This window comes from Taurulus bubalis (genome assembly GCF_910589615.1).
Source record: "Taurulus bubalis genome assembly, chromosome: 11".
In the NCBI taxonomy this organism is placed as follows: Eukaryota; Metazoa; Chordata; class Actinopteri; order Perciformes; family Cottidae; genus Taurulus; species Taurulus bubalis.
Window position 1 is genome coordinate 23,915,846 of NC_136599.1, and position 24,161 is coordinate 23,940,006.

Consider the following 24,161-nt stretch of genomic DNA (forward strand, 5'->3'; position numbering starts at 1 on the left):
ATACAAAAAATGCAATGTTGACTCGATGACGGCACTAGATGAAGAGCTGAGGTCACTTAGGTTATTACTATTCTTCTAGAGAGGAACGTGAATGTCTGAGCCAAAGTTCATGGCTGGGGGAGATACTTTAGTTAGAACTAAAATGGGGAACTGACAGACTTCCTTTGCGTGGGTCACAAGACAAACACTATAAATAGAACAAAGAATGAGGAGTTTTATTCGTGGGTTAGATGCACTCTAACATCAAATGCACACTCGCAATCATTCTTTTTCCGCTTCAGACCACCAGGTCAGCTGACAGACGTGTCAATCCTGGAGTCTCTGCTGTTCTCGGTCCACACTGGAATTTTAAGCAGTAAGGCTCTGCAGTTTCTCAATTCTTTCACTGGAAATCTATTTATGCCTGCAGCGAACTGTCTCATTGGCTTGGAAACAAGAGCAGCTGTGGTATAGCCGTCATGCCGAAGAGTCTGCCTTTTGGCAAGAGCTCCAGGAGGCCTACCCCTTGCTTTGCAAAGTACCCGGCAGCAAAAATGCTGCGTTCTGCTCACACTGCAAGAGTGGAAAGGCCGATATATAAGATAATTTTAAGAAGGCCAGTTAGCAATATGCAATAGCTGACAGAAATTATACATAATTTTCAGTAAACCTTAGTAGTTAGTAAACAACAGCAGAACAAGCTAGCCAATGCTTGCTGGCAAGTTTTGTTTGCTTGTTTTTAAAAATGGCCAAAGGAAATACGAGTTTCTCTTATTGGAGAAACATTAAACAACGAGACCATATAGGCCGACCCCACGCCGCTGGCAGACTACTTTGGCGGGGGGGAAAGCAGACAGGAGCGTCGGACTTGACCACTGGCTAGTTAGGTAGCTAGCTAGCTTGTTCATCTCCAGAGATGGCTAGTTAGTTAGCTAGCTAGCTAGCTAGCTTGTTCATCTCCAGATCCGGCTAGTTAGTTAGCTAGCTAGCTTATTCATCTCCAGTGCTGGCTAGTTAGTTAGCTAGTTAGCTAGCTAGCTTGTTCATCTCCAGTGCTGGCTAGTTAGTTAGCTAGCTAGCTAGCTAGCTTGTTCATCTCCAGTGCTGGCTAGTTAGTTAGCTAGTTAGCTAGCTAGCTTGTTCATCTCCAGAGCTGGCTAGTTAGTTAGCTAGCTAGCTTGTTCATCTCCAGAGCTGGTTAGTTGCTCTTCAGAGCTCCCGACCTACAAAATCTTAAATGGATAAAAAATGATATGCAACAACAAGCACAATCATAACAAATTAATATTTGTAAACAAAGTATTTAAATAAGACAAGAGATGAAATGATTAGGCTGCTGTACCAATCAATACTATCTACTTAGTATTGATTGAAGATGAATGCAGAATTTCTGTAATACCCCTGTAGTCCATATGTAAAATCTGACAAGCTGCTGAAAATGTTTGTAATAAAATGATGGAGAGGGGAAGTCAAGTAAGACTGCATTCTGAAATATTGTTTTTCTTAAGATGCATTGTAAAATCTCAAAATAACTGGTAACTTCTTTTTTATTTTTATAAATGATCAAATGCCTCTAGCATCAGTCATGAAGAGAATACAAATGAAAGCAGCAGTGGGGATCACCTGCTATCAGCATTTAGATTCTAATAACACGCATCCTCTTCACTTCCTTTTCCCTCCCCTTCTTCTTTCTCTCTTGTCCCATTATATCATCACACTCTACACCTTTTTATACCTGCCCTCTACACAACACTCCTTTCTTCTTTTTGAATCACCCTTCCACTATTCTTTACGTTTTAATCCTCACCATCTCCTCTTTCCATCTTAACCTCCTCTCACCCCTCTCTCTCTGTCATCACCCCTGCCTTCCCCCTTCGGGCCACAGTGTCCAACTTATGTCACCGCCTATTGACTGACAGCACCAGCTGATGCTTCGCCTGCCTCAAGACTTTTCACCGTTTAGATGAGAGAAAAACGTTTTGAAGCATGAGGCGACTTCAGTTTGCAGAGAGGGAATGAAAGACCAGGAGGAAATCCCTTGTTCTCTCTTTATTTTTTTTCTTTATTCTCTTTCCTTCTTCTCCTCCTCTTTCCACCTTCTTCTCCTTCTATTCCTGGACATTCCCTGGGGGAGCAGCTGAACCATGTAGACAAACACACCCTATAAAAGGCGGGGGGTATGCCATCACTCCTCCCCTCCGGCCCTCTCTCTCTCTCCCTCTCTCCCTCCATCCTGATTCCTCCTTCTCACCTCTCATGCCTCTCACTGCCCTTCTTCTGTCTCTTCCAGCTCCTCTTTATGCCAACAACCATGTCATTTTAAGTCAGGCCATGTTAACTGTTGAAGAGGGTGGTTCTGGGTTCTTTTAAAAGCGTTTCATGTCCAGCAGTATTCCTTGAATAAAGAAAGTAGAACCTTAGTAGTACTTTAGTCGCAGTTAAATGGCACTTACTTATAGCACTTTGTAGTTTAACTTTCTTGAAGAAATTGTACTTTCTTGATTCTTGTTGTTCTGAGTTATAATGCAAAATACCCAGTGGTTGTACCCAGTACCAGACGAGGGGCACTGACCAACCGTCGGTATTTGACGCGTTTCGGAGTTACACCGGGTTGTTGACTGGAGGGTTGAGCACTGCTCCCCACAAAGCTCCCCCCTCTGCAGTTTGGCCTTGTTGGTCTCTGAGAGCCCCTCATACCAAACCAGACAAAGAGAAGGCTCGCTATATGGCTGCTTAAGATGGGAGGGGCTACGTTTAGGTTTCCCGGTGGTTTGTGTTGTCGTTGAAAGTCAGCAACGCTGTTGATAGTGGTCCAGAGGTACTTGTTGGTGCCTATGCCCTTTCCACAGCCTCTTTATTGTGTGGCATCTGTGGGACAGGCATGAAGTTAATTATTTTAAATCATTTAAATTGGGTTTTATTTATGGACTTGTAGTGGTATTTAAAACATGAATAAGCAGCGGCCTGGATCAGACATAGTTCCTGCTGTCTTGGGTGTAGCCTGGCCCCCAGAATAAACTCTGCACTGCAGTTGCCAGTCTTTGACACTGGGGGTCGGTCTGACCCTTTTGGTCACTTGGTGATGACTTGTTTTCATGAGTCAGAAGAAAAAAACAACTCCATGCTACGGCCGAATAGTCCTTTTAGCGTTGGAACGTTCCTAACTGAGTGAAATGAGCCGGAAGTATTGAAGTGGCCACCATGTGAAGTGCTTTAAAGCTTCTTTTCTTTGCCCCTTTAGCTGAGGAAACACTGGACCTTTCTTTACCAAAGGAAAGAAGATAATTCCTTGCATTTAAAGTAACACACACACAATAAAATGAACAGTAAATATAGAAGTGTGATTCTCAATAACAAGAAGCATCAGTAAAAAAAAACAAGACCTATAAAGCAAAATATAACCGAACAGTTGAATCAACATTATTGCATCAAGTAAATATTGATATTGAACAGTTTCATTTATGTTGCACGAGTGAATAGTCTGTTTCTACTGGAGCAGTGTGGATTGTTAAGTGTCACAGACAGGAAGGAAGGAGCTGCGGGTTCTTTCCTCACACAGTGAAGCAGCCTGTCACAAAAGCCCAGTCTGTATCAAAGGTTCACTGTATATCAGAATCCAAATCTAGATGGGAGAGGCATCTTCTGCTTTTTTTATTAGAATTTGTAACTCTGTGCCTTTGATCACACAGTTGATGTCAGCTGTCAGCAATGGAACATAAGAGATAAGAGATGTATAATTATAATTTCAGTGATTGTGTTTCAATTTGCCACAATTGTTAAAGTAGCTGAAATAAAGCCACTGGATGATGTCGAGCCAAGATCCAAACAGATGTCTAACATGTTATAATCTAGTGTATTCTAACCCTTTAAAGCTCTCACCAAACACCACCAATAGTGAGATCAGCACGTGTTCATCGTGTTGAGTTTCTTCATCGTCCCTCCGAGGACACAGAGCAGGTGTTACCAGACTTTGATGAAGAGTAAACTAGTACAACAGTATCCTCTGTAAAGATGACCCGAGAATGTACTGCAGTCCAGCCAACCCGCACGCTTTGTTTAGGTCCCCGTATGTACAGGCATCACGATAAGAGCGTAAGAGCTGACTTCTTACCGTAATGCCGAGTACCAGGCACGTGCACAGATAGACCCCCAGTGGTGCCCCTTCTGCTGGAGCCCAATTGTTTTCTTCATTAATCAGTATTTAAGAATAAAAATGACTCTCTGTCATCATTTCCCCCCAAATGTGTTTTGATATCTGACGGGGCATTTATTTGAGTTCTTGTGAGAATTTCGCCCCGACATGCTCCGCGCACACGAGCCCCCACCGGGCCCCTCCTCCTCCTCTTAGTGCTCATGCAGTGCTCAGGCCAAGCGGGTGCAGCTACTTCTTCTCTGACCCATCAGACAAACAGGTATTTAAGTTATGATATGCTTTGCTTCTCTGTAGAGCACTTTTTAAACTTTGTTTTTAAAAGGTGCTATATAAGTAAAGTTATTATTATTACTATTATTATTATTATTATTGTATCACAATACATATAGACGGGTTGTGTAAGGTTTACAACTCACAGCTGTACTGAACAGCAACAGATCACTGAAAAATAAAATAAAGTATTAATCAAATAAAAATATATATATGAGATATATGAGAAAAATAATGAATATATGTCTCTCTTTATGTATTGCTCAATCGCACGCAAGGACGCATGCACGTCAGTGATTGCCATGGAAACCGGTCCGAGGCTACTTTAGGGCTGCGCTGGTTCTGATTCGTCCCTTTACACTTTGGACTTTGACATGAGCAGAGCCGTGCAGGTCAGACCACTTTTAGATTTCATTTAGCTTTTTTATTATCAATAAAATAAGGATTAAATCCATGAAAGTTTTCTCAGTTTAAAAATCAGTAAAACAAAATTGAGTTTTAAAGTTAAAAGGTCCAAGAATGTTGTCAGGCCTGTAAAATGATATTTTAGCTACAGAATGTCTTACAAATTGCGGGAGATGTGTGGAGTGTGTTAACAATTATTATAGAGGATCAAAATCCCTGTTATGTTGGGTTTAAGGTATCAAAACGTCGAAATTTAACATTGAAATATCAGAAACAAAATGGCGCCTGAGCAATTTTTTTAGAATTCTAAAATATGTACGTTCAAGGGCGTTCGATCGAATCCTGCGTCACGTGACCTGCAGGTGACTCTGAGTGGAAACGTGACTTATTGTACACACATCTGCTCCTTTTACTTTATCATATTAAATAAATTATGTATTTAACATTTAACATAGAAACGCACTTTACTCGTTGTTGAGATATTTGTTTTCGGGGACGAGAGAGCGATCTGTTACGTCATTATGAAACTGCATGCTGTGATATGCACCTGCTAAACCGAGACAATAATGAGTTATAAACCAAAGAGGTTTCTGTGGTCATGTTGGATTAATATCGCCATGTCTCACTGTGCGTCATGACGCACGTGCTCAATGTAAATTAAACACGTTCACGCCGTTTATTGCAAACCATTGAACGTTGTGTTCACACACACTGAAGTCCTGACAATTGTTTGGTGCAGAATAAATGTCTTTGCCGAGAGCTCACGAGACTCAACTGTCGGTTCAATGACCAGAAAAAAGTGAAGCACTCTTAATGTGCAATTTAAGATTAAAGCTTGTTAATTATTAAGCCTATTGTTGTTTGGGACATATTCAAATAGTAATACTGCTGACAATATCAATAACGACAATACTAATAATAATAATGATTGGCATTGGAATATCTTCCAATAAAATGTAATAACAACAATATTTATCATGAATTGCATTAATTGATTAAGATTCCCTCATCTGATTAAAGTAACAGAGGAAGAACTGCATGTTTGATGTTAAATGTTTACAGGCACAGCCTCTTGTGTTTTGTCTGTCGTTGTTATGGATATGCTGTCGTTTCTTTCTATTTTAAACTTTGATTATTGCTCAATGTCATCCAGAAATATTGAATGTTATGGGAAATCCTTACGTTTGAACCTTTCCCTCTCAGCTGGTGTGAACTACATCATGGAGCGTCCTGCAAGAGGCCCGTCAGGATCGCCTTAGACGACCAAGGTATTGAAGGTGAGTTGGAGCTTGCATTTGTGAACGGTCATTTTGTGTTTGGTGTTTGGGAACAGGGGGTGTTCATTCAGGAAGACGAGGGAGAGGACGACGAGGGAGAGGCAGTACGGTCATTCTGCATTTGGAACAGCAGCTTACTTGATGCATTTGGATCGTGGTTGGCTAGATGACGACTGGAATTGGAACAGTACTTGGGCTGCGACTTATGACGTTTCACAAGACTTGGTTCAATAAGCCCTGATGGATAGCGGCCCACGGACCTTAGCTACCTCCTCTGAAACAGGGAAACACCACGAGCCCCCGGCTGAGCGTCGCCATGTTGGAGTTTTCCCCGGAGAACGAGAGGGTCGCCTCCCTGCGCCTGCGGGTTGCGGGCAGTAAGGCTCTGACTGTTGTTTGTGCTCAAACACCGAACAGCAGTTCAGAGAATCCGGCCTTCTTGGAGTCGGTGGGAGGGTCCGGAAAAGGGCGCCGCCTGCCGACTCCATAGTTCTCGAACTATCGGGGTATCACACTACTCAGCCTTCCGGGGGAAGCTTTTGCTTTTGCTCATGTGTTTTATGGACTTGGAGAAGGCTTTCGACCGGGTGCCTCTGGGGGTTTTGTGTGGGGTGCTGCAGGAGTATGGACCCGTTGCAACGGGCTATCCGGTCTCTGTACGACTGCAGTTGGAGTCGTGTTCGTATTCTCAGCACTAAGTCTGTGAAACTGTGAAAGGTTGTTTTTCTGTTGTGTATTTTTCTTTATAAAGTGTAGATGTCTTCCCCAGAACAACACTTGATACCAGCAATAACACGAGTCCCCTGAAAGTGTCACTTAACAGTTATTCAAAGATTGTTCATTTTACTCTCTCTGTTTATTTTTATAGTAGCTGAAGTGGCTGAACCAGACAGATGTGTTGCAAAAATTACTAACATGAAGAAAAGTTTCCAAGTCTCTTTTACTCAGGTATCGATGGCCGTGATACAGGAAGCAACATCCAGGGTCTCCTTGACGACGGAGCAGATGAGAAGGATGGAGGACCACAGGACCAGATGGAGAGCGGGGGTCGCCTTTCTTTCAGTGGGCTGAGTAAGTAATCCCTCTCCAGGACTACAGAAGGATCAGTGATACGATTCCATCATTGGAGACCAGATTCAACACAACAATGTAACGGTTGAGTTCCAAAGTATTCATCTCTTGTGTTTGTGTCTCACAGGGCAGGACTCCTCAGGTCTCACTCTTGGGGCAGCTGAGGGTGGAGGTCAACTAACCCGTCATCCCAGGACGACCCAGACCCACAGCAGACCTGAACCCCTCTCAGACCCCAGAGAGTCAGAGACCAGTGACTACGGTCCTCCCTGCCCCTCCACCCCGACGCCACCAGCCGAGAGGACGAGGAGCGTCCCGTCCCCACCAGCACAGAGGACGTAGTTTGTCTCCATCTGCTTCTTCTGTGCTGGAGGGTTCAGGAAGCTCCTCCCACACACAGGAAGCTCCTCCCACACACAGGAAGCCCCTCCCACATACAGTAAGCTCCTCCCACACACAGGAAGCTCCTCCTACATACCGTAAGCTCCTCCCATACACAGGAAGCTCCTCCCGCACACAGGAAGCTCCTCCCATACACAGGAAGCTCCTCCCACATACAGTAAGCTCCTCCCACACACAGGAAGCTCCTCCTACATACCGTAAGCTCCTCCCATACACAGGAAGCTCCTCCCACACACAGGAAGCTCCTCCCACACACAGGAAGCTCCTCCCGCGCACAGGAAGCTCCTCCCACATACAGGAAGCTCCTCCCACACACAGGAAGCTCCTCCCACACACAGGAAGCTGTCAGCAGCTGTATGATCTGCTCAGAAATCAAGAAGGAGACTGATGGTTCAGGCTGAATGAGAAATAATCATTCTGAAAGCTTTAGTATTTCATTTGTCACATAGAATACAGTATGTTCATGTAAACTGTATGAACAGTATTTATACCGTTTATTTACTGAGTAGCACAATTACATGTCCAATGTTCTTCTAGATTTGTTTTTATATGAGAAACAATATCATAGTATTTCTGACATAATTAAATGTATGACACTTTATATACAATAAATATTGTGCAAAGTATAATTGAATATCTTTTTTATTTCCATTTGACTCAAAGGCATTCCTGTTATTACTGCTAATTATTGATATTTGTAATATTACATGTTGATATGAATAAAATGTGCAGTATAATTCTTCCCAATTGTATTCAAATGAACATTCAAATGAACATTTGTAATCTTTACTGATTGTGTACCAGAACAGAAGGTAATGATACATACATGTAGGTGCAAGGGAACAAGATGTGACGATAATACATGGGAAACAACTTAATTAATTAATATCATTATTATCATGTTCATAACACTGCTGTAGCTTATTTCAAAATAAACATATAGAACTTACCAACACTGGAAAGGCATAACAAAATAAAGAAATACATAGAAAATAAGTACACGGTACATTTGTGCTTTTACTTTGCAACAAACAGGTCCGGCTCAAAGAGTATTGTCAGGTACATACTGTCGGCCTGAATAAATCAGTGAAACATTTGAGAGTCATTGCAAAATGAAATTATGAGATGAAAGTTCTGGTGAACGTGATACTCAGTCAGTAGTCTGTAAGTGTTACAGACAGTCCGCTGTCGCCCCCTGCTGGTCACTCCGGAGGCTGCGCACCGTGCTGGGGTTCATTCCAGGTAACATGTACGTGTTAATAAAGAGGGCTGGCTCAGGTCACTTTGAAATGTGGTCAGTTACTGAATGCACAATACATGGAGATTTATGAAATGAGTAACGTCCAAATGCCCAAATGCCCAAATGTAAAAAGGTTCTGCACTTATGCACAAGATGGCCTCACTATCAGTTTGTTTTCTCTCATGATATTGTGTGCAGTAAGCCACCATTACCACTAATAAGAATGATAATACATATGCTTGTAAATGTATTGTGAGATCTGTGTAGTGCCTATAAACTACAAATGAATTCCACACATGGGAAACACCATTTCTCTGCTCACAACATGTGTGTCGGTGTGCAGTAGCTCAGTTGATCTGAGTGGCAGTGAAGAGTGACGAGTGCAGTGTGCACATAAGAGGAAGTCGTGCACATATAGTCTCGTCTGTAAAATGTTGCACATCACTGTTTTGATGAACAAAAGAAAGAGCCACAGACACAGCTTGGCATTGTGGGGTTTCTAATTGTACCGGGCAGATTCTCACGAGACAAGAAGCATCCTACAAAGACTATCTCTGTTTCTGTGGAAACCAAGGCAACAGGTTAGAGGTCAGGGGTCAACAGTAAAACATCATGTGTACAGACTGACGCAACAATGAAGACAAGCTAACTCCTTTTTCACAGTTAGACGTACAGCGACACACAGATCAGACGGAGAGGTCTGAGCCGACACATGAAGGGCAGGTTGTACATGGGCCAGTTTATTAACACGAATGCCTGTCAAATATCCACATTAATCAACTAAATGCAAGGGACAGTAAATGGACCTGCACACATTCATCATGGATGTCAGACTGTTATACATACATGGATGTTCAATGCACTTCATTCCACTGATATAAGTCACATGCGGAGGAAGTCAAGAAACAGGGTTGACAAGTCATATTAATGTAAACTAACAGCAGCTATTAGTTATGTACAGATGAGCCCACCATTCACTGTCCATCTACTATCACTGTGGTACTGATGTGTTTTTTGCTGGGCTTTATCAGAGTCAATGGATACTCTGGACATGCCTTAGAGAGTATAACATGTATAATGAGGAGGACAATCTCCCTCTTTATGATTCAAATGAAATGAGTGTGATATGGAAGTGAAACCCCTGGAAACAAACATGCTGTAATGGTTGCACACTGTACTTTTGTCCTGAACAACCCTTCTAATGTGTGTTTTGCAGAGTACAGTTATTGCTTCACAGTACAGTTAAGTGTTTCAAATTGTTGACATGATCGATGTCAGACATGAGTTGAATGTATTTGTCATAACAAATATAACACCTACATTTCACAAAAGCATCTTCAGAATCTGTATCTGAATTAGAAATACTCATTATCAAAATATAGTTTGTTAGATTAGAAAAAATATCCTAATGAAAAATATCCTATACATGTAATAATCAGTAATGAGCCAGGACAGTATGATTTTTGTAAACTTTCAGAGCTAAAATGAGCTTTTCTTTAAACTAGTTTCCCAGAGAGCATTATAGCACAGATCCAACATCATGCACTGAGGCAACACCATTTCAGGAACTTGAAGAATGTTACGAACACAGAGCACTTTTTCCTTCCACAACAGTGTAAATCCAGTTCAACAGCTTTATTTGCTCACTAAGATGGGTGGAAATGCACCCCAAAACAAACGGGAACGGTTACAAGTAATAAAGTGCTGTTGCCTGGCTGCTTTTATCCTTGGAGAGCATCGGCCCGGGTGCTTCCAAGTAGGGCGTTCCCCACCTGTTGCTACCTGTTAGGTGCAGGAGACAGACAGACCAGTGACCATGCTAGGGAACCATCACCTCTCCCTCCATAGGAGCTGGGTCCTGACGGGAATCCCAGCATCAAAATTATCATGACACCGAAGCAGGACAACATTTTCTAAATCACAGAAAATCAATATACATTACCAAACTTCCCGTTCCCATCTAAAGAACAACCTGGATCTTTCGACAACCTTCATCGATCGAGCTCACTGTGAAGCTTCTCTTTACTTTGTTACACCTATAGGTGAACTTCCATTACCTCGCCACTAGAGTGCGACATTGTCTCTCTGTGACGTGCTTCGATAAACAATCATCTGTCAATCATATCTTTGTCTATGTGAGTTAGAGGCAGAAGAATGAGCTATTCTTTTGGGAGCAGTGTTTATTTGGAGTAACTCCACTGAAGCAACAGTTCCAACAGAAGGGAGAAATTCTCCTAACTCAAGGGTCAACCTTTATATTCATTTTTCCCTATTTTCCACCAAATAAAATGTGTCTGGAGCCGCAAAAGCTATTTAATATCACAGCTTATAAAATGTTATATATAGTCATATTTTATATTTAAAAACTATAGTTTGTTGTATTTATGAAATTATAGAACAAGAATAAGGACAATTCTTGTTATTTTTTTTACCTGAATTGGGAGCTGAACATCAGCAGTTTTAATTTCTTTGTTTCACATATGAACAGGTGGAGGGAGAAAGATGAATGGCAGTCAAAAAGTAGGTGGGACTACAGAGGAGGTTTTCTAGTGAGTTTTTATTCATTTCATTGTGATGGTCACAATGTAAGCTGCCATGAAAAGGGTTGCCTTAGTCTCTGAACGGGCCATTTAAACAAACACTTCAGAGTCATCCTGATCAGCCATTTACATACATCTCACAAATAACCCATGTGAGTTACAGGCAGCCCTTGATTCACGCTGGCATTGTTGTCCTTTATGAATATATTCACTGTATATCCCACAGTGCAACAGCTCAATGGTTCAAACACAACCCAGTTCATGCTCGGCTTTCCCGATGTACCACGCCACTAGAACCCAGAGGTACAGAAACACAGGAGTGAAGGTCCTGTGCCTCTCTTTTCTGTGACATCACAGCTGAAGAATTCAAAGGAGAAGTGCAGTACTTCCTCTTCTAGGTTATACTTCTAGAGCCTCCAGCAACACTGCACTTCCCTTTGATCACACTTGTACGAAAAATAGCAAAGATTAATGTGAATGTAGTATTGTCCCGTTGCAAGTGATCTTGAATGATTCTCGACCTACTGAGTGTACTTGACCCACGAGACACAATGTTTTTACTTTTCAACATTTAACCAACGCCATGATCTTTCCCGAACCTTAACCAAAGTGCTTTTTATACCTCAGCCCAACCACAGACGGGACTCCCGTGGTTTGTATGCCATCATCCACTTTGACCACCTGCCCACAACTTCAGCGCAGTACAAGAACGTAGCGCTTCATCCCCTGGAGAAAAATAAAATAATTCTAGCCAACATTCTGGCAACAACTGACTGGCTAAATATTAATAGTATAATCTTCAGGACACAGGATGCCTGTATCATAAAAGCATCTAAAGAGGGGGATGGGCCGACCTTGAGAAATGGTGTGTGTACTTCATTTTTGTTTGCACAACTACTCCAAGGGTGGATAAGTCAAGGGTGCCCACTGCATCCCTTCCATTTCACTTGTGCCTTGGAACCATTGGTAGTATGCATTGCTTACCAGTGATTTATACTGGAAACAATTAGGTTTTTCATTTCAAATACAAACATCACTCCACCGATTCACTCTATACAGATTTCAGCAACTTCTTTTTCATTAAATGTTTTCATAAAATAAGGTCAGCCGTTTTTTTTTCTTTAATACATAATCCATATGTTGGCAGCTGTTGAGGTAACAGTAAAGTGACTGGTTGTCATAAGCACTGCTTGAAAATCCTCAGTTTGAATTGAAGGTGCATCCATTCTCCATTTTACAGTTCCTTCTCAGAACAGCAAGTCAAACCACCCAAACAGGTTTGGTGCATTCCTTCAGACACCAGCACTGCTCCCTTTTGACCTTTGATTGCAAACTCTTTTGTCACTGTATTTCTGAGTACATAACAAATGTTGACTGCAAACAAAGAGGAACACTTTTCATTGTTTATTGTTTCATTTGTTTTAAAGTGGAACACTGTAAATAAAAAAAGGTCCCCCGGCCTGTTAACTGTGAAAATGTCAGAAAGGATAACTACAATGTAAGTCTAAGTGCAAAAAGGGAACAAGGAAATCAACCAATACAATGTCAGTAAGTGCTTTGTTGTTTTTGTGGTTGTTATTTGAGAGCTGTGCTATAAAAGAATGAGGAAGTCCCTGAGCAATCAGCAAAAAGAAACACACAGCCTCACAGTCAAACAGGTAGCAGACTCACACGGACTCCACCTGAGGATCTTAAAAGCAGCACCTGTGTTTGTAAGAAACCTTTGGAGCTTTCTTTGTTAGCGCGCTGCATCTGCAATGCCTTATTAACAACCCGTGAACCACAGAGATGGATCCGATAATCAGTCAAATTCAGAGTTCCTAAAAAAAAGGATTTCATTTTGGGATTTTCTCTCCTCAGTATCGATGGATCTCTCAATGATCTCTCAATTTGCTCCACATGCTGTGGACTCTCTATCTGGGTTGCCAACTCAGGGCGGCTCTGAAAACAACCTGAAATTCATCTGTGAGTTCAAGCAAGGGCAAGCGTCCGGCGATGAGGAGTACAGTGTCAATATGGCGTGTGAGTCAGTGTCGGTCATCCTCCCTGCCCAGTGCAGCGTCTACCAGCTGCGGCTACGCATCTGCATGCAGGTAGGCAAAGCCCTATTAAACGATTATGTTGTCCTCTTTCTGACTGTTTTATGCACTTTGCAATGTATGCACACATATTGACCTTTAATTAAGGTTGTGCTAGTGTTGGTGACTGAGGGTTAGGAATGAAGAGCTGACCGGGTCAATGTGTGTGTTAACTGCTGTAGATTTGGTTAACTAACTGTTGGCCAGTTTAATCTACAGCAGTGCATCATATTCTGTATGTGCTACACATCGATATGTCAGCATTGTTATTATAAGCATGTTAGCATGCTGACAATAGCGTTCAGCTTAAACCACCACTGCGCTATATGCTGTCTAGTTTGTGACATAACCTCACAGAGCTGCAGACGTTTGGTTCAGAAATATATATTCAGACTGCAACCATCAACAATTTTCCAAAAACTTTTGTCTCTATGCCTTCAGGCACAGGAACAAAACGGTCACCCAGACCCACTTGCAGTATTGGACCCGGAGAAATACACTCTGCTATATGCCAAGGGGGATGACTGGTACGAGGCCTACGATGACTGTCAGGTCATCAGGACGTTGGACATCCCATGGTCATGTGACGACACCGGCCGTCTGTCGGCGCACATAGTGGTAAAACCGCTGATGGCAGTCGATTTGGAGGACAAGAAGAAACAGCAGTGGCACCTGGCGTACCTGATCGGACACGACCTGGACAGGGAACCGTCGGACAGACTCGGCGAGCTCACGTTCACACGCAGGAAACTGGCAACGCCGAGGAGACAAGAGGTGAGGGATCGGGACGACGAGCTGTATGCCACAGAGCCTTGGATAACGTGTGCCCCCATTCCAAATGACCTCCGGGACCAGCTGAACAGAAAGCTCCCCGTCACCTTCCATTACATGAGCAAGATCAGCTTCAGCATACAGGTGGACTTTAGTGCGACACCAAGTGTTCTTCTCACATTTTTTAGAAGTGTGGCGGCCGACCAGGGGCTTGACTATGACACTTCGGACAGTTTGGTGTTGAAAGTCTCCGGGAGGGAGGAGTTTTTATCTGGAGATCACCCCCTGAGCAATTTCCTCTGGGTTCGACAGTGCTTGAAAACCAACCAAGACCTCCACCTGTCTGTGGTCCCCGTGTCGCAGCTCGCCGACGAGACTGTCAAGTTCGTGGACTGGCCTCTGGTTGACGATTCCAGTGGCCAGTTCAGCTCCCACGACGATCTCCGCCTCGAAGGGAAGGATTTGGATGACATCTTCATGATATCCTTGTGGGACTGCAACAGGAGGCTCCGAGTGAAATTGCTTGGCTTCGACATCCCAAACCTTCCAAGCAAATGCCCTCAGTGTGTTTATGTAAAAGCCTCCATACTCTACGGCAACAAGGTTCTGTCTTCGGTGTCCTCCCATCCCAAGGCCTTCGCAGATGAAGTGCTGTGGAACGAGTGGCTGGACTTTGATGTTCTCCTCAGGGATCTGCCACGTGGAGCCAAGCTGGCTTTCACTATTAATGCTAGTGGTGGTGACGCACCCCCAGCAACCAAAGACCCAAAACCTTCAGTAGCCAAGGACTCAAAGACGGCATCAGTCAAAGCACCGGACCTGCAGAAAGGGAAGGGAAAGGTGCTCTACTTTGTCAATCTTCTCCTCATTGACCACAGGTCAGGTTTTTAACATCAATTACAACTTTCAGCGTTAATTGTCAGAAAGGGATAACACGCTAACATAAAAGGTATCTGCACTGTAGCGGATTAAAAAGCAACTTGGTCGGTTTCCTACTGTATTTTTTTCTTTTCTTTTTACAGATTTTATGGAAATTATGCTTTTAAAATGTAATATATGATTTTATATACATCGAGGCAGAAATTCATAGGAAACGGAAGGCGTCCTTAATATTTTTATTTACATTAATATTGATTCAAATCAAGCTAATATTTTAGGAACATCCCTATAATCACTGTGATGGCAATGATGCAGAAATAATCATCTCCGCCAGGGGAGTCAAGCAAGCGCTCGCGTGGGGGTCCGTGAGGCCGTGATTGAGTGGAGTGTGCTCCTCTGTGTCCGTCCACCACTCATCTCACATTCTGCTGCAGCAAACTGAATCCTATTTTGGGAGGCTGAGTGCATTTCCGATCGCAACTTTTTCGAAGTGTTTGTCTGTTTTTAAATTAATATCAGATATTTTCAAATCCATGCAGGTCCGTGCTCAGCCAAGGCCCCTACACTATGCACATGTGGTCCTACCCTGACGTGGAGGAAAAGGCCATCACCTACCAGGCAGACAAGCTGTCTTCTGCCACTAACCCAGACATAGCAGACTCCATGGCTATCAGCTTCCTTCTGGACCGCTACAGCTTCCCTGTGGTCCTGCCAAACAGCTTCAGCACCTCTGAATGCTCCGGCAGTCCTTCCTCCATCCTCACTTCAACCAAATCTGCCGCCTCTTCTAATGCAGCCTCCTCGACCTCGACCAGCACAGATTCTTCCTCTCTGCATGTGACACATCGGCCCGACACTGTCACTCTCAGATCCCCATCTATCGTCACCAACGCCAGCAGCTGCCTCAAAAGGTTCCGGGAGGAGAGCGTCCGCTACGCCTCTAATCTTCCCCAATACCTGCGCAGCGTTGAATGGATGAACCGCAGAGTGGTCGAGGATGTCCACTGGCTACTGGGAAACTGGGATCCTGGAGAGCTGGATGTGACGGTGGCCCTGGAGCTGCTCAGCATGGACTTTGCTGACCGGACGGTCCGGAGACTAGCAGTCCAGAGATTGGAGAGCCTGTCCAATGACGATGTACTGATGTATTTGCTGCAGCTGGTGCAGGTATGTGTTTGTTTGAGATACGGCAAGAGTGTGTGTTGTTGATCTGAAGAAAAAAAAGTCAAGCGTATGTTTGAAGGAACTGTGAGAATAACAAAATATTTGAACAGACTTTTCTATTGGAAGCCCCTAGCAATTTTATGCAATCCAATGCAAAAGCACCACACCTACATTAGTATAGATTCATATCAAAACCTCTCATCCCTGAACTAAACAAATGGACCCAGATTCACTGCGTTTCAACTGGATTTGGATAATTGACCGTTTTCTAAGCCCCAGCCTCCCTTCGTTACAGTTGCCAGACATGTTGAATTTCTGCACAGCACACATGCAGTTTACAATTAAAATTCTTTGTCAAAACAATGCGTCGTTAATTTCGGACCGAGGTAGGAAAAAGCAGGCTTCTCGTTTTCCAGCTATAGCGACCATCGACGGCTGAATGGACAACAGATTTTAGCTTGCTAATTATTGCTAAGTTAGTTCTTACATCCGCTGATTTTTAAGTGTTTAAAGTGGCCCCTTTCCATTCCATGATAGGAATACTGTGTATCTGGGAGAAGCAAAATATTAAGCTGGCATATGTGTGCTCTGCACTTATGGATACTTGTGCACACTGATCCACATTCAGACAATGGGACGAAGGAGGGGTTGTGTTGCACTGCATTCTACTGTGCAGGTGCATGTGTCACCTGTTTGATATTCTGATTTAAGACTGGAATAAAAAAAGGTAACACATTGCATGTGAATCATCATTAAAAGAAAAACCTTCTTATCCAATTGTGTTTTTTTTTCTCTCTATCCTGTTTACCCATACAGACCCTCAAAGTGGAACCTTACCATGACAGTTTCCTCGCTCGGTACCTCATCCAAAGAGCTCTGCGGGTGAGTCATGCACCATCCTTGTATTTGGAGCAACACAACACATATTATATTTGGATTAATAAAGAAGAATGTTAGCAGTGCATCCTCTTAGTTCAGTTTCACACAGCTGGGTAGATTACAGATTGAGCACCATGTACAAATTGGGGAAAACATTTATTTATCGGTCATTTAAAAAAATATATATATATATTCTCCCAAAAATATCTAATTTTAAAACCCATAGTTGTAAAATCAGGTGTGCGAGAGGTTTCAATCATAAGGTGGTGAAGGTGCAGGCAGACGAGCAGATGGTCCTGAGGCACAGGGGACAAGAGCAGTTCATGTTTGTGTCCATGGCAACACGAGGAAAACACAAAAACGGCTGAGGCCCGAAGCATTAATTGCCTCGGTAGCTGAGACAATAATCTGACGAGGACTGGGAGGAAAGCCAGCGCTGAGGAGTCGATGAGTAGATCTTTAGACAGGTGTATGCAGAGCAGGGGGCGGTGACAAGTTGGTTAATGGCCAGTGTTTAGGTAGACCGCAGGACACACACACACACACACACACACACAAAAAAGTTGTATTGAGTGAGCGCCACTTCAGAGCTTTTTTTCTGCACTCCTACTTTAGGGACACACAATAGATGAACACCGAATGCACGGGTATTTTTAGAGTTGCAACTTCATCCAGTCAAAATAGAAAGGCCTTTACACTCGTCATGTAAGGGTTTGATTTTTTTGGGTCTCAGCAGAGGAACAGTCAATATTTTTTTTACTGCCCTGTCGCACTGCAGCTACATCTGTGTCTGTGTCCTTCCCTCACCGCAGAGCAAGCGGATCGGACACTTCTTCTTCTGGTATGTCCGCAGCGAGGTGGCAGGGTGTCTGTACTTCCGCCAGCGCATGGCTGTGATTCTGGAGGCCTACCTGCTGGGCTGCGGTCAGGCCATGCTCAACAACTTCACCCAGCAGGTCCAGGCCGTGGAGGCCCTGCATGGGGTTGCTATAACGATTAAAAAACTCTACCCTGACAACCTTCCTCCTACAGGTGAGACGCATCTAACAAAGGACATTTTAATGGAATAGTAAGCCATAGATGTACGTTTACGGAATACTGGAGGAAAGTCTAGTCCATCCACCAGTTGTCTTCCACTACTGGGCGAGGGGCTGCAGCTCCTTCTTTTTTCTATTGTTCCAGCCCAGTATCATGGCAGGTCGTGAAATAATCACAACATGCAATCTATTGGTTTTGTGTACATGGACCGACATCTTTTGACAGAGAAAGAGAAATGGCAGGTGTATTTAAAATGTTAAAACTGGGCCCAACTCACTCGCGGGTCTTCAAACACCTCTTCTGTCTTAAGGATCCTTTTCATGTGGTTTTTGTGGTTCTTTGTCTCCTCGTTGAAACGTGAAGAGCTTCACATGTTTAGTACCTTTAGGTAGAGATTACACATGCATCTGTTGTTGTTATGCTATTGTGCAGGACCTTACACGCCTTAAGCCTCTTTGATGTTGCCCTTTGATTAACCTACCTGTTGGGTCTCGTTTTATTACATAGGATTGTGGTGTACGTTTTCTCAGACCCTCCTTTCCTCTTGAGGGACACTTCGCTTCCCAGGCTAGATTCATTATCTCTGCCAGGAGAATCATGCATCTCGTGTGCGTCCTTAGTTAAGTTTGGGAGTGAGTGAGTGTCCTTCAGGCTCATCTCGCATTCTGCTGCAGCAAACTGCATCATATATTTTGGGTGTTCAGTTATGGCTGCATGCTCAAGAACCTTTTGTGGTCGTGTTGACTCACTTATTGCAAACACCTTTTATTGCCTGTTTAACACAGTGCCATTGACTTCCTGCTTATTCCTCACTCACCCCGCAGCGCAGTGGCATTTTTACCTAGGCCTTCTGTGCCGTCTGATATTGTTACATAAATACGCGCATGACGGGATGCTGCGTCATTAACAGGCATGTAGTCCACATCAAGAAGAACAAATTCACAAGAACCAGTCACATTGCTGTGTACTTGTTGGCCGCTGATCTGCGGATCACTTTTATTGTTTTAGACGGGTGTGTTTGTAAAACAGCTAACAGCTAACGGAACTATCAGCACACACACACACACACACACACACACACACACACACACACACACACACACACACACACTGCCACATGGACAGACAGCGTAGTGAGATTGTGTGTAGCTCCATTATTAATGTACAGTAGCCCACACTAAGAAACCCAACCAATTTGTATAAGTATGTCTTTGTGTTTCTTCAGCTCCCCTCAAGCTTCAAGAGCTTCTTAGAAACAGTAATCTACCGAATGAATTCCTGGTGCCCTTTGACCCCCGGATCAAAGCTGGATGGATCCTGGTAAGCCTCGCTAATGCTGCTCGCGTGTGTTGAATAAAAACTGTCTTTTATGTTTTCTGATGGTCTGCCAGGTTTAGTCTGGTGTGACTGGTTCATCCTCATCCAGCCGATCTGACCGCCAGTCATCAGAATGTAAAATGAACGCTCGGTTCAATTTTTCCATTGTTGGAGCGTGTGGTTGCCTCATTACAATCATACAAAGATGTCAACAAACAGTTGACAGTTCATAATATTCAATTTCCCAGTCTAATTATGACTAAAATATTCCCAATCAGACAGTGAATGATGCAGAGTTTGTGTGCAGGCTCATGTCCTCAGATGGATAGGTGGGTGTTAGAGGGCTGACACTTACAAAGTAATACAACTTTAACAGTTTTAAGGCTTTAGTCCACAGCTGACCTTCCGTAAAACCCATTCCCTATAAACTGTCAAGCTCACCATGAACAAATCCGTTCTCTTTGTACCTCTCTCCTCCAGCTGGACAAATGCAAAGTGATGGCTTCCAAGAAGAAGCCGCTGTGGCTGGAGTTCTCTCCCATGCCGTCGCCCACCTCTGCTACACCCGTGGGAATCATATTCAAAGAGGGGGACGACCTCAGACAGGACATGCTGATCATTCAGGTCTAAGAGACTTCATTGTGTCCTTAATTATTCATCTCACTGGAAAATAGAGACTGTTGGTGTTTTATGTCGCTGAATATATCCTTAACTTTAGGTTAAACCTATATGTGCGTCTTCCTGTTCAGACGCTGGTGGTGATGGATTCCATCTGGCAGGAGAAATCTATGGACCTTAACCTCGTTCCATATGGCTGCATCGCCACAGGACACAACATAGGTCACTTTCACATTTATTATCGATTTATCCAGTTCACTGTTTAGCTCTGCTGTCTGAAAGTTTCTTCTGCAAATCAGCAACTGTTTATAACGTCATTAGACTCAATTAAACCCTACTGAGAATAACCTGGAACATTGTCTCCATTTTCCCTGTTGTTTTTGCTATATTATATAGTTTTCTTCAGGCGGTCTGAGAAATTACAGAACCGTAAATACAGCATTACCGTTTACTTCACCAACGTGAAGGTCTCCAATAAATGTTGTTCGAAGGTCCAAAGGCTGGAATTAAACATGGAATTGACACGTTTTATGCATGTCTTTTATCAGGCATCTTAACAAAAACCCAATGTATAATATGTATAAATTCCAGGCCCCAGGCTACAACCAGGACGTCCTATTGAAAGTGACATGAACAAAACAACGACAGCAAAAAAGTTAAATCAAGTTTCTCCTCGACAGGTATGATCGAGATCGTGAGGAATGCAGTGACCATCGCCGCCATCCAGTGGAGCCAGGGAGGAACGTCAGCGGCCTTCAAAAACGATGCTCTGTTCGAGTGGCTCAAGTCCAAATGTCCACTCCAGGAAATAGTAAGTGATCTGGATGAAATTCAAAAGGCAGGGCATTGATTAGACGTGGAACAGCCTCACTATTTAAGAGGGTCTGCCTAAATGACGTCGGCCTGTGCAGCTGCCCACTTTCAAGCGCTGAACAATAGTCATTTTTATTTTGGTCTGTGCTCATATCGAGAAACTTTTTTTTTTTTTTACACATCTTGTCTCTAGATGTCTATACTTTAACATTTACCTTCCAATGACACCTTTTTACAGCTTGCCTGAATCAAGAGTGTAGACTGGTGGACTTTCAGTCCTTTTATTTCAAACATATTTCATATATAATGTCGTTATCGGCTGCTCTGCCACGTTACTAATTGTGTTCCTGCGCACTGCTGTGATCTCATCTGACGACAGCACTACAAGACCGTGGAGAGATTCGTGCAGTCCTGTGCTGGTTACTGTGTTGCCACGTATGTGCTGGGGATAGGAGACCGACACAATGACAACATCATGATCACAGACCAAGGTACGCGCCACATGTTTGGGTTCACATTCCTGCAAGCTGTCAACTGCACTCCGCCGAGTAGACCCATGAACCAGTAAACGATCCAGATAAAGTAAATCTCACGGCGAGAGCGACTGAATGATGGAAAAGATGACTTGTGAAACCCACGTGAGTTGATGGCCAGACTGATTTAAATGCTTTCGTTATCTCCCGGGCCTCTCAGGGAACCTGTTTCACATCGACTTCGGTCACATCCTGGGGAACAGGAAGCACTTCCTTGGCCTGAGCAGGGAGCGTGTACCATTCGTCCTCACACCTGACTTCCTGCATGTCATGGGCCGGATCAAAGGGCGCAACAGCCTCTACTTTCAGCGGTTCAGGGTGAGAAGCCCCGGTTGTGTGCGCGTGTCATTTGTTTGTGTGTAATTATACTGATGCTTTTATTTCATGATAAGGCTGCACTTATCCTATCGTCAATAAATCCTACGAAAAGACTCAAACAGACATGCAAAAAGCGTTAGTGTGTCTGTCAATGCCTCCCAGCTTTCATACCCTCTCTGTGGCTCGCAGCATCAAGCCTATTTGTTCTTACAGACAGGCGTACAGCCAGGCGTACATTCACAGCTTTATACAAAATGAAGCTGTATAGTTGTACACATATTTGTTTGTCAGATCTTTGTTGGTTTGGTCTTATCATGGGTTTTATTGACAGAATATTACCAGTGTATTTCTTTCAGGCAAACTTTCGAAATAAGTACAAAATGTGTCGGTAGCACTTCATAATAACTGCACACTATTTATCATTAGTAAAGCATGAGTAAACACTTAATTCATCATTTATAAAGCATTGTTCCAACATGGACACTCATTAGTAACTCATTAGTATGCAATTCATAAACACAGTTGTACATGTTTTATTCTTGATTATTAAGCTTGACTATTATGCGTTTCATGATTATGTTTTCATACTTTATAAATGATGGATTCCCCATTTGTAAATTAAGTAATATATATTGCAAACCAATTAAGTAACATATATACTGCAAACCAATTATTAAGGACTTATAGATGATGCACTAATGGTTAACATGTGCTTTTAATCCTGCAATTCATGATTAATTCAGGTAGTTACTAGACTATCTATGCCTTACAAAGCATTTATAAATGGCACGTTTAATTCAGGTAGTAATACTTAACTAATACTTAACTAACGACTAGTAGCTACCTGAATTAATCATGAATTGCAGTATTAAAACACGTTTATAAAGCCCATGTTAACCATTAGTGCATAACTAGTTTGCAATATATATTACTTAATTGGTTTGCAATATATATTGCTTAATTTACAAATGGGGAATCCATAATTTATAAAGTATGAAAACCCAAGCAAATCAAGAATAAAACATGTATAACTGTGTTTATGAATTGCATACTAATGAGTATTCTCATGTTGGAACAATGCTTTATAAATGATGAATTAAGTGTGTACTCATGCTTTACTAATGCTAATTAGTGTGAGGTCATTATAGAGTACTACCAATGTGTTTTCATTCAAAAGGAACTTAAAAATCATGTTTTTGCTGACCTTCAGTAGTTAACTTGTGCAGTTCTTGCTGCAGGGGTGTACAGGTGTACCCAGGACCCTGTGACATCACTGTCAGGTGTGGCTACAGGTGCACCAGAACATATTTCTAATCAAGGTCTGAATGTTCAGTGACTGGCCGCTCACCCGTCACTGAACATTTTGACAATTCACTTTTTTGTCTTGACTTTTTTTTACCCGAGAACACTCAAAGGTACCAGGCAGTAGAAATATGGAATATATATATATATATATATATATAAATAAGGAATTTTTCTTTATAGTGAATTTTTATTTATTTATTAGGAAAACCTATCTGCCATGGTAGAAGGTGACCTGCCATTTGTACCTGCTATGGCCCACATTCACCCTGTATTAGGCCGGGGCAGCAGCTTGTTTCTATCACCTCACCGTCTGAGGGGCAGCCATTCCACCGGCTGCTTGCAATGGGGCATTTTGTTTTATTAACTGAAGGGAACACTAGAGGGCACTGCATCACATTGTCTGGGCATCTGGGCACTGATTGACATAGATACAAATGAGCATTGTGTGACCAAACCTAGTTATTTTTTGGATCACATCTTCCTGCAAATCATAACTTCTATGGGATGGAAGAGTATGTGTGTTGCATAAGTGCATGGACTAAGTGAATCCACTGTGTGCGCGTAAATGTACTGTCGATATTTCTCAGATGTTGTTTTCTATATCCCAATATCTTTTGTCCTCATTTCCTCTTGCTTTCTCCTCGTCCTCCATTCCTTGTCTTTCTCACCTACCCATATTAGGACACTTGCACCCAGGCGTACCTCTCCTTGCGCTCGCACTCTCGTCTGCTGATCAACCTTTTCTCCCTCATGCTGCTGACGGGCATCCCGGAGCTGAGAGCTGCAGAGGACATGCACTACCTGCGGGAGGCGCTCCAGGAGGAACAGGGTGAGGCGGAGGCCAAGGAGCATTTCCTCCAGCAAATCTTGGCGTGTGAGAATGGGGGCTGGACTGTGCAGACCAACTGGTGGATCCACATGGTGGCCGGCATCAAGTAGATGTTCTTATGATTAGAAATGTTGAAATCGTGCTGCCCCAGGTGGCGATATATTAATGTCTACATGTAATATTGTTTTGTGTTTTTGTGTTTGTTTTATTTTGTTTATTTTGATGCATAATTTCTATACTCTGTGGCTTTTCTAAATAAATACAGTTACTATTTCCGCCATC

At 42.9% G+C, this 24,161-nt stretch overlaps 1 protein-coding gene across 1 annotated transcript; it reads left to right on the forward strand.

Moving 5' to 3' along the window:
* Positions 1 to 458: 458 nt before the first annotated feature.
* Positions 459 to 24,161, forward strand: LOC306743378 (phosphatidylinositol 4,5-bisphosphate 3-kinase catalytic subunit gamma isoform; the record flags this gene model as incomplete). Its single annotated transcript, XM_079225882.1, has 18 exons — positions 459 to 517; positions 6,011 to 6,188; positions 6,660 to 6,762; positions 7,033 to 7,155; positions 7,283 to 7,467; positions 11,965 to 12,048; positions 13,272 to 13,430; positions 13,857 to 15,064; positions 15,605 to 16,232; positions 17,046 to 17,111; positions 17,921 to 18,140; positions 19,372 to 19,466; positions 19,944 to 20,087; positions 20,213 to 20,303; positions 20,762 to 20,892; positions 21,274 to 21,385; positions 21,588 to 21,745; positions 23,732 to 24,161. 18 exons carry the CDS (start codon positions 459 to 461, stop codon positions 23,987 to 23,989), a joined length of 4,002 nt encoding a protein of 1,333 aa, XP_079082008.1. The 3' UTR covers positions 23,990 to 24,161.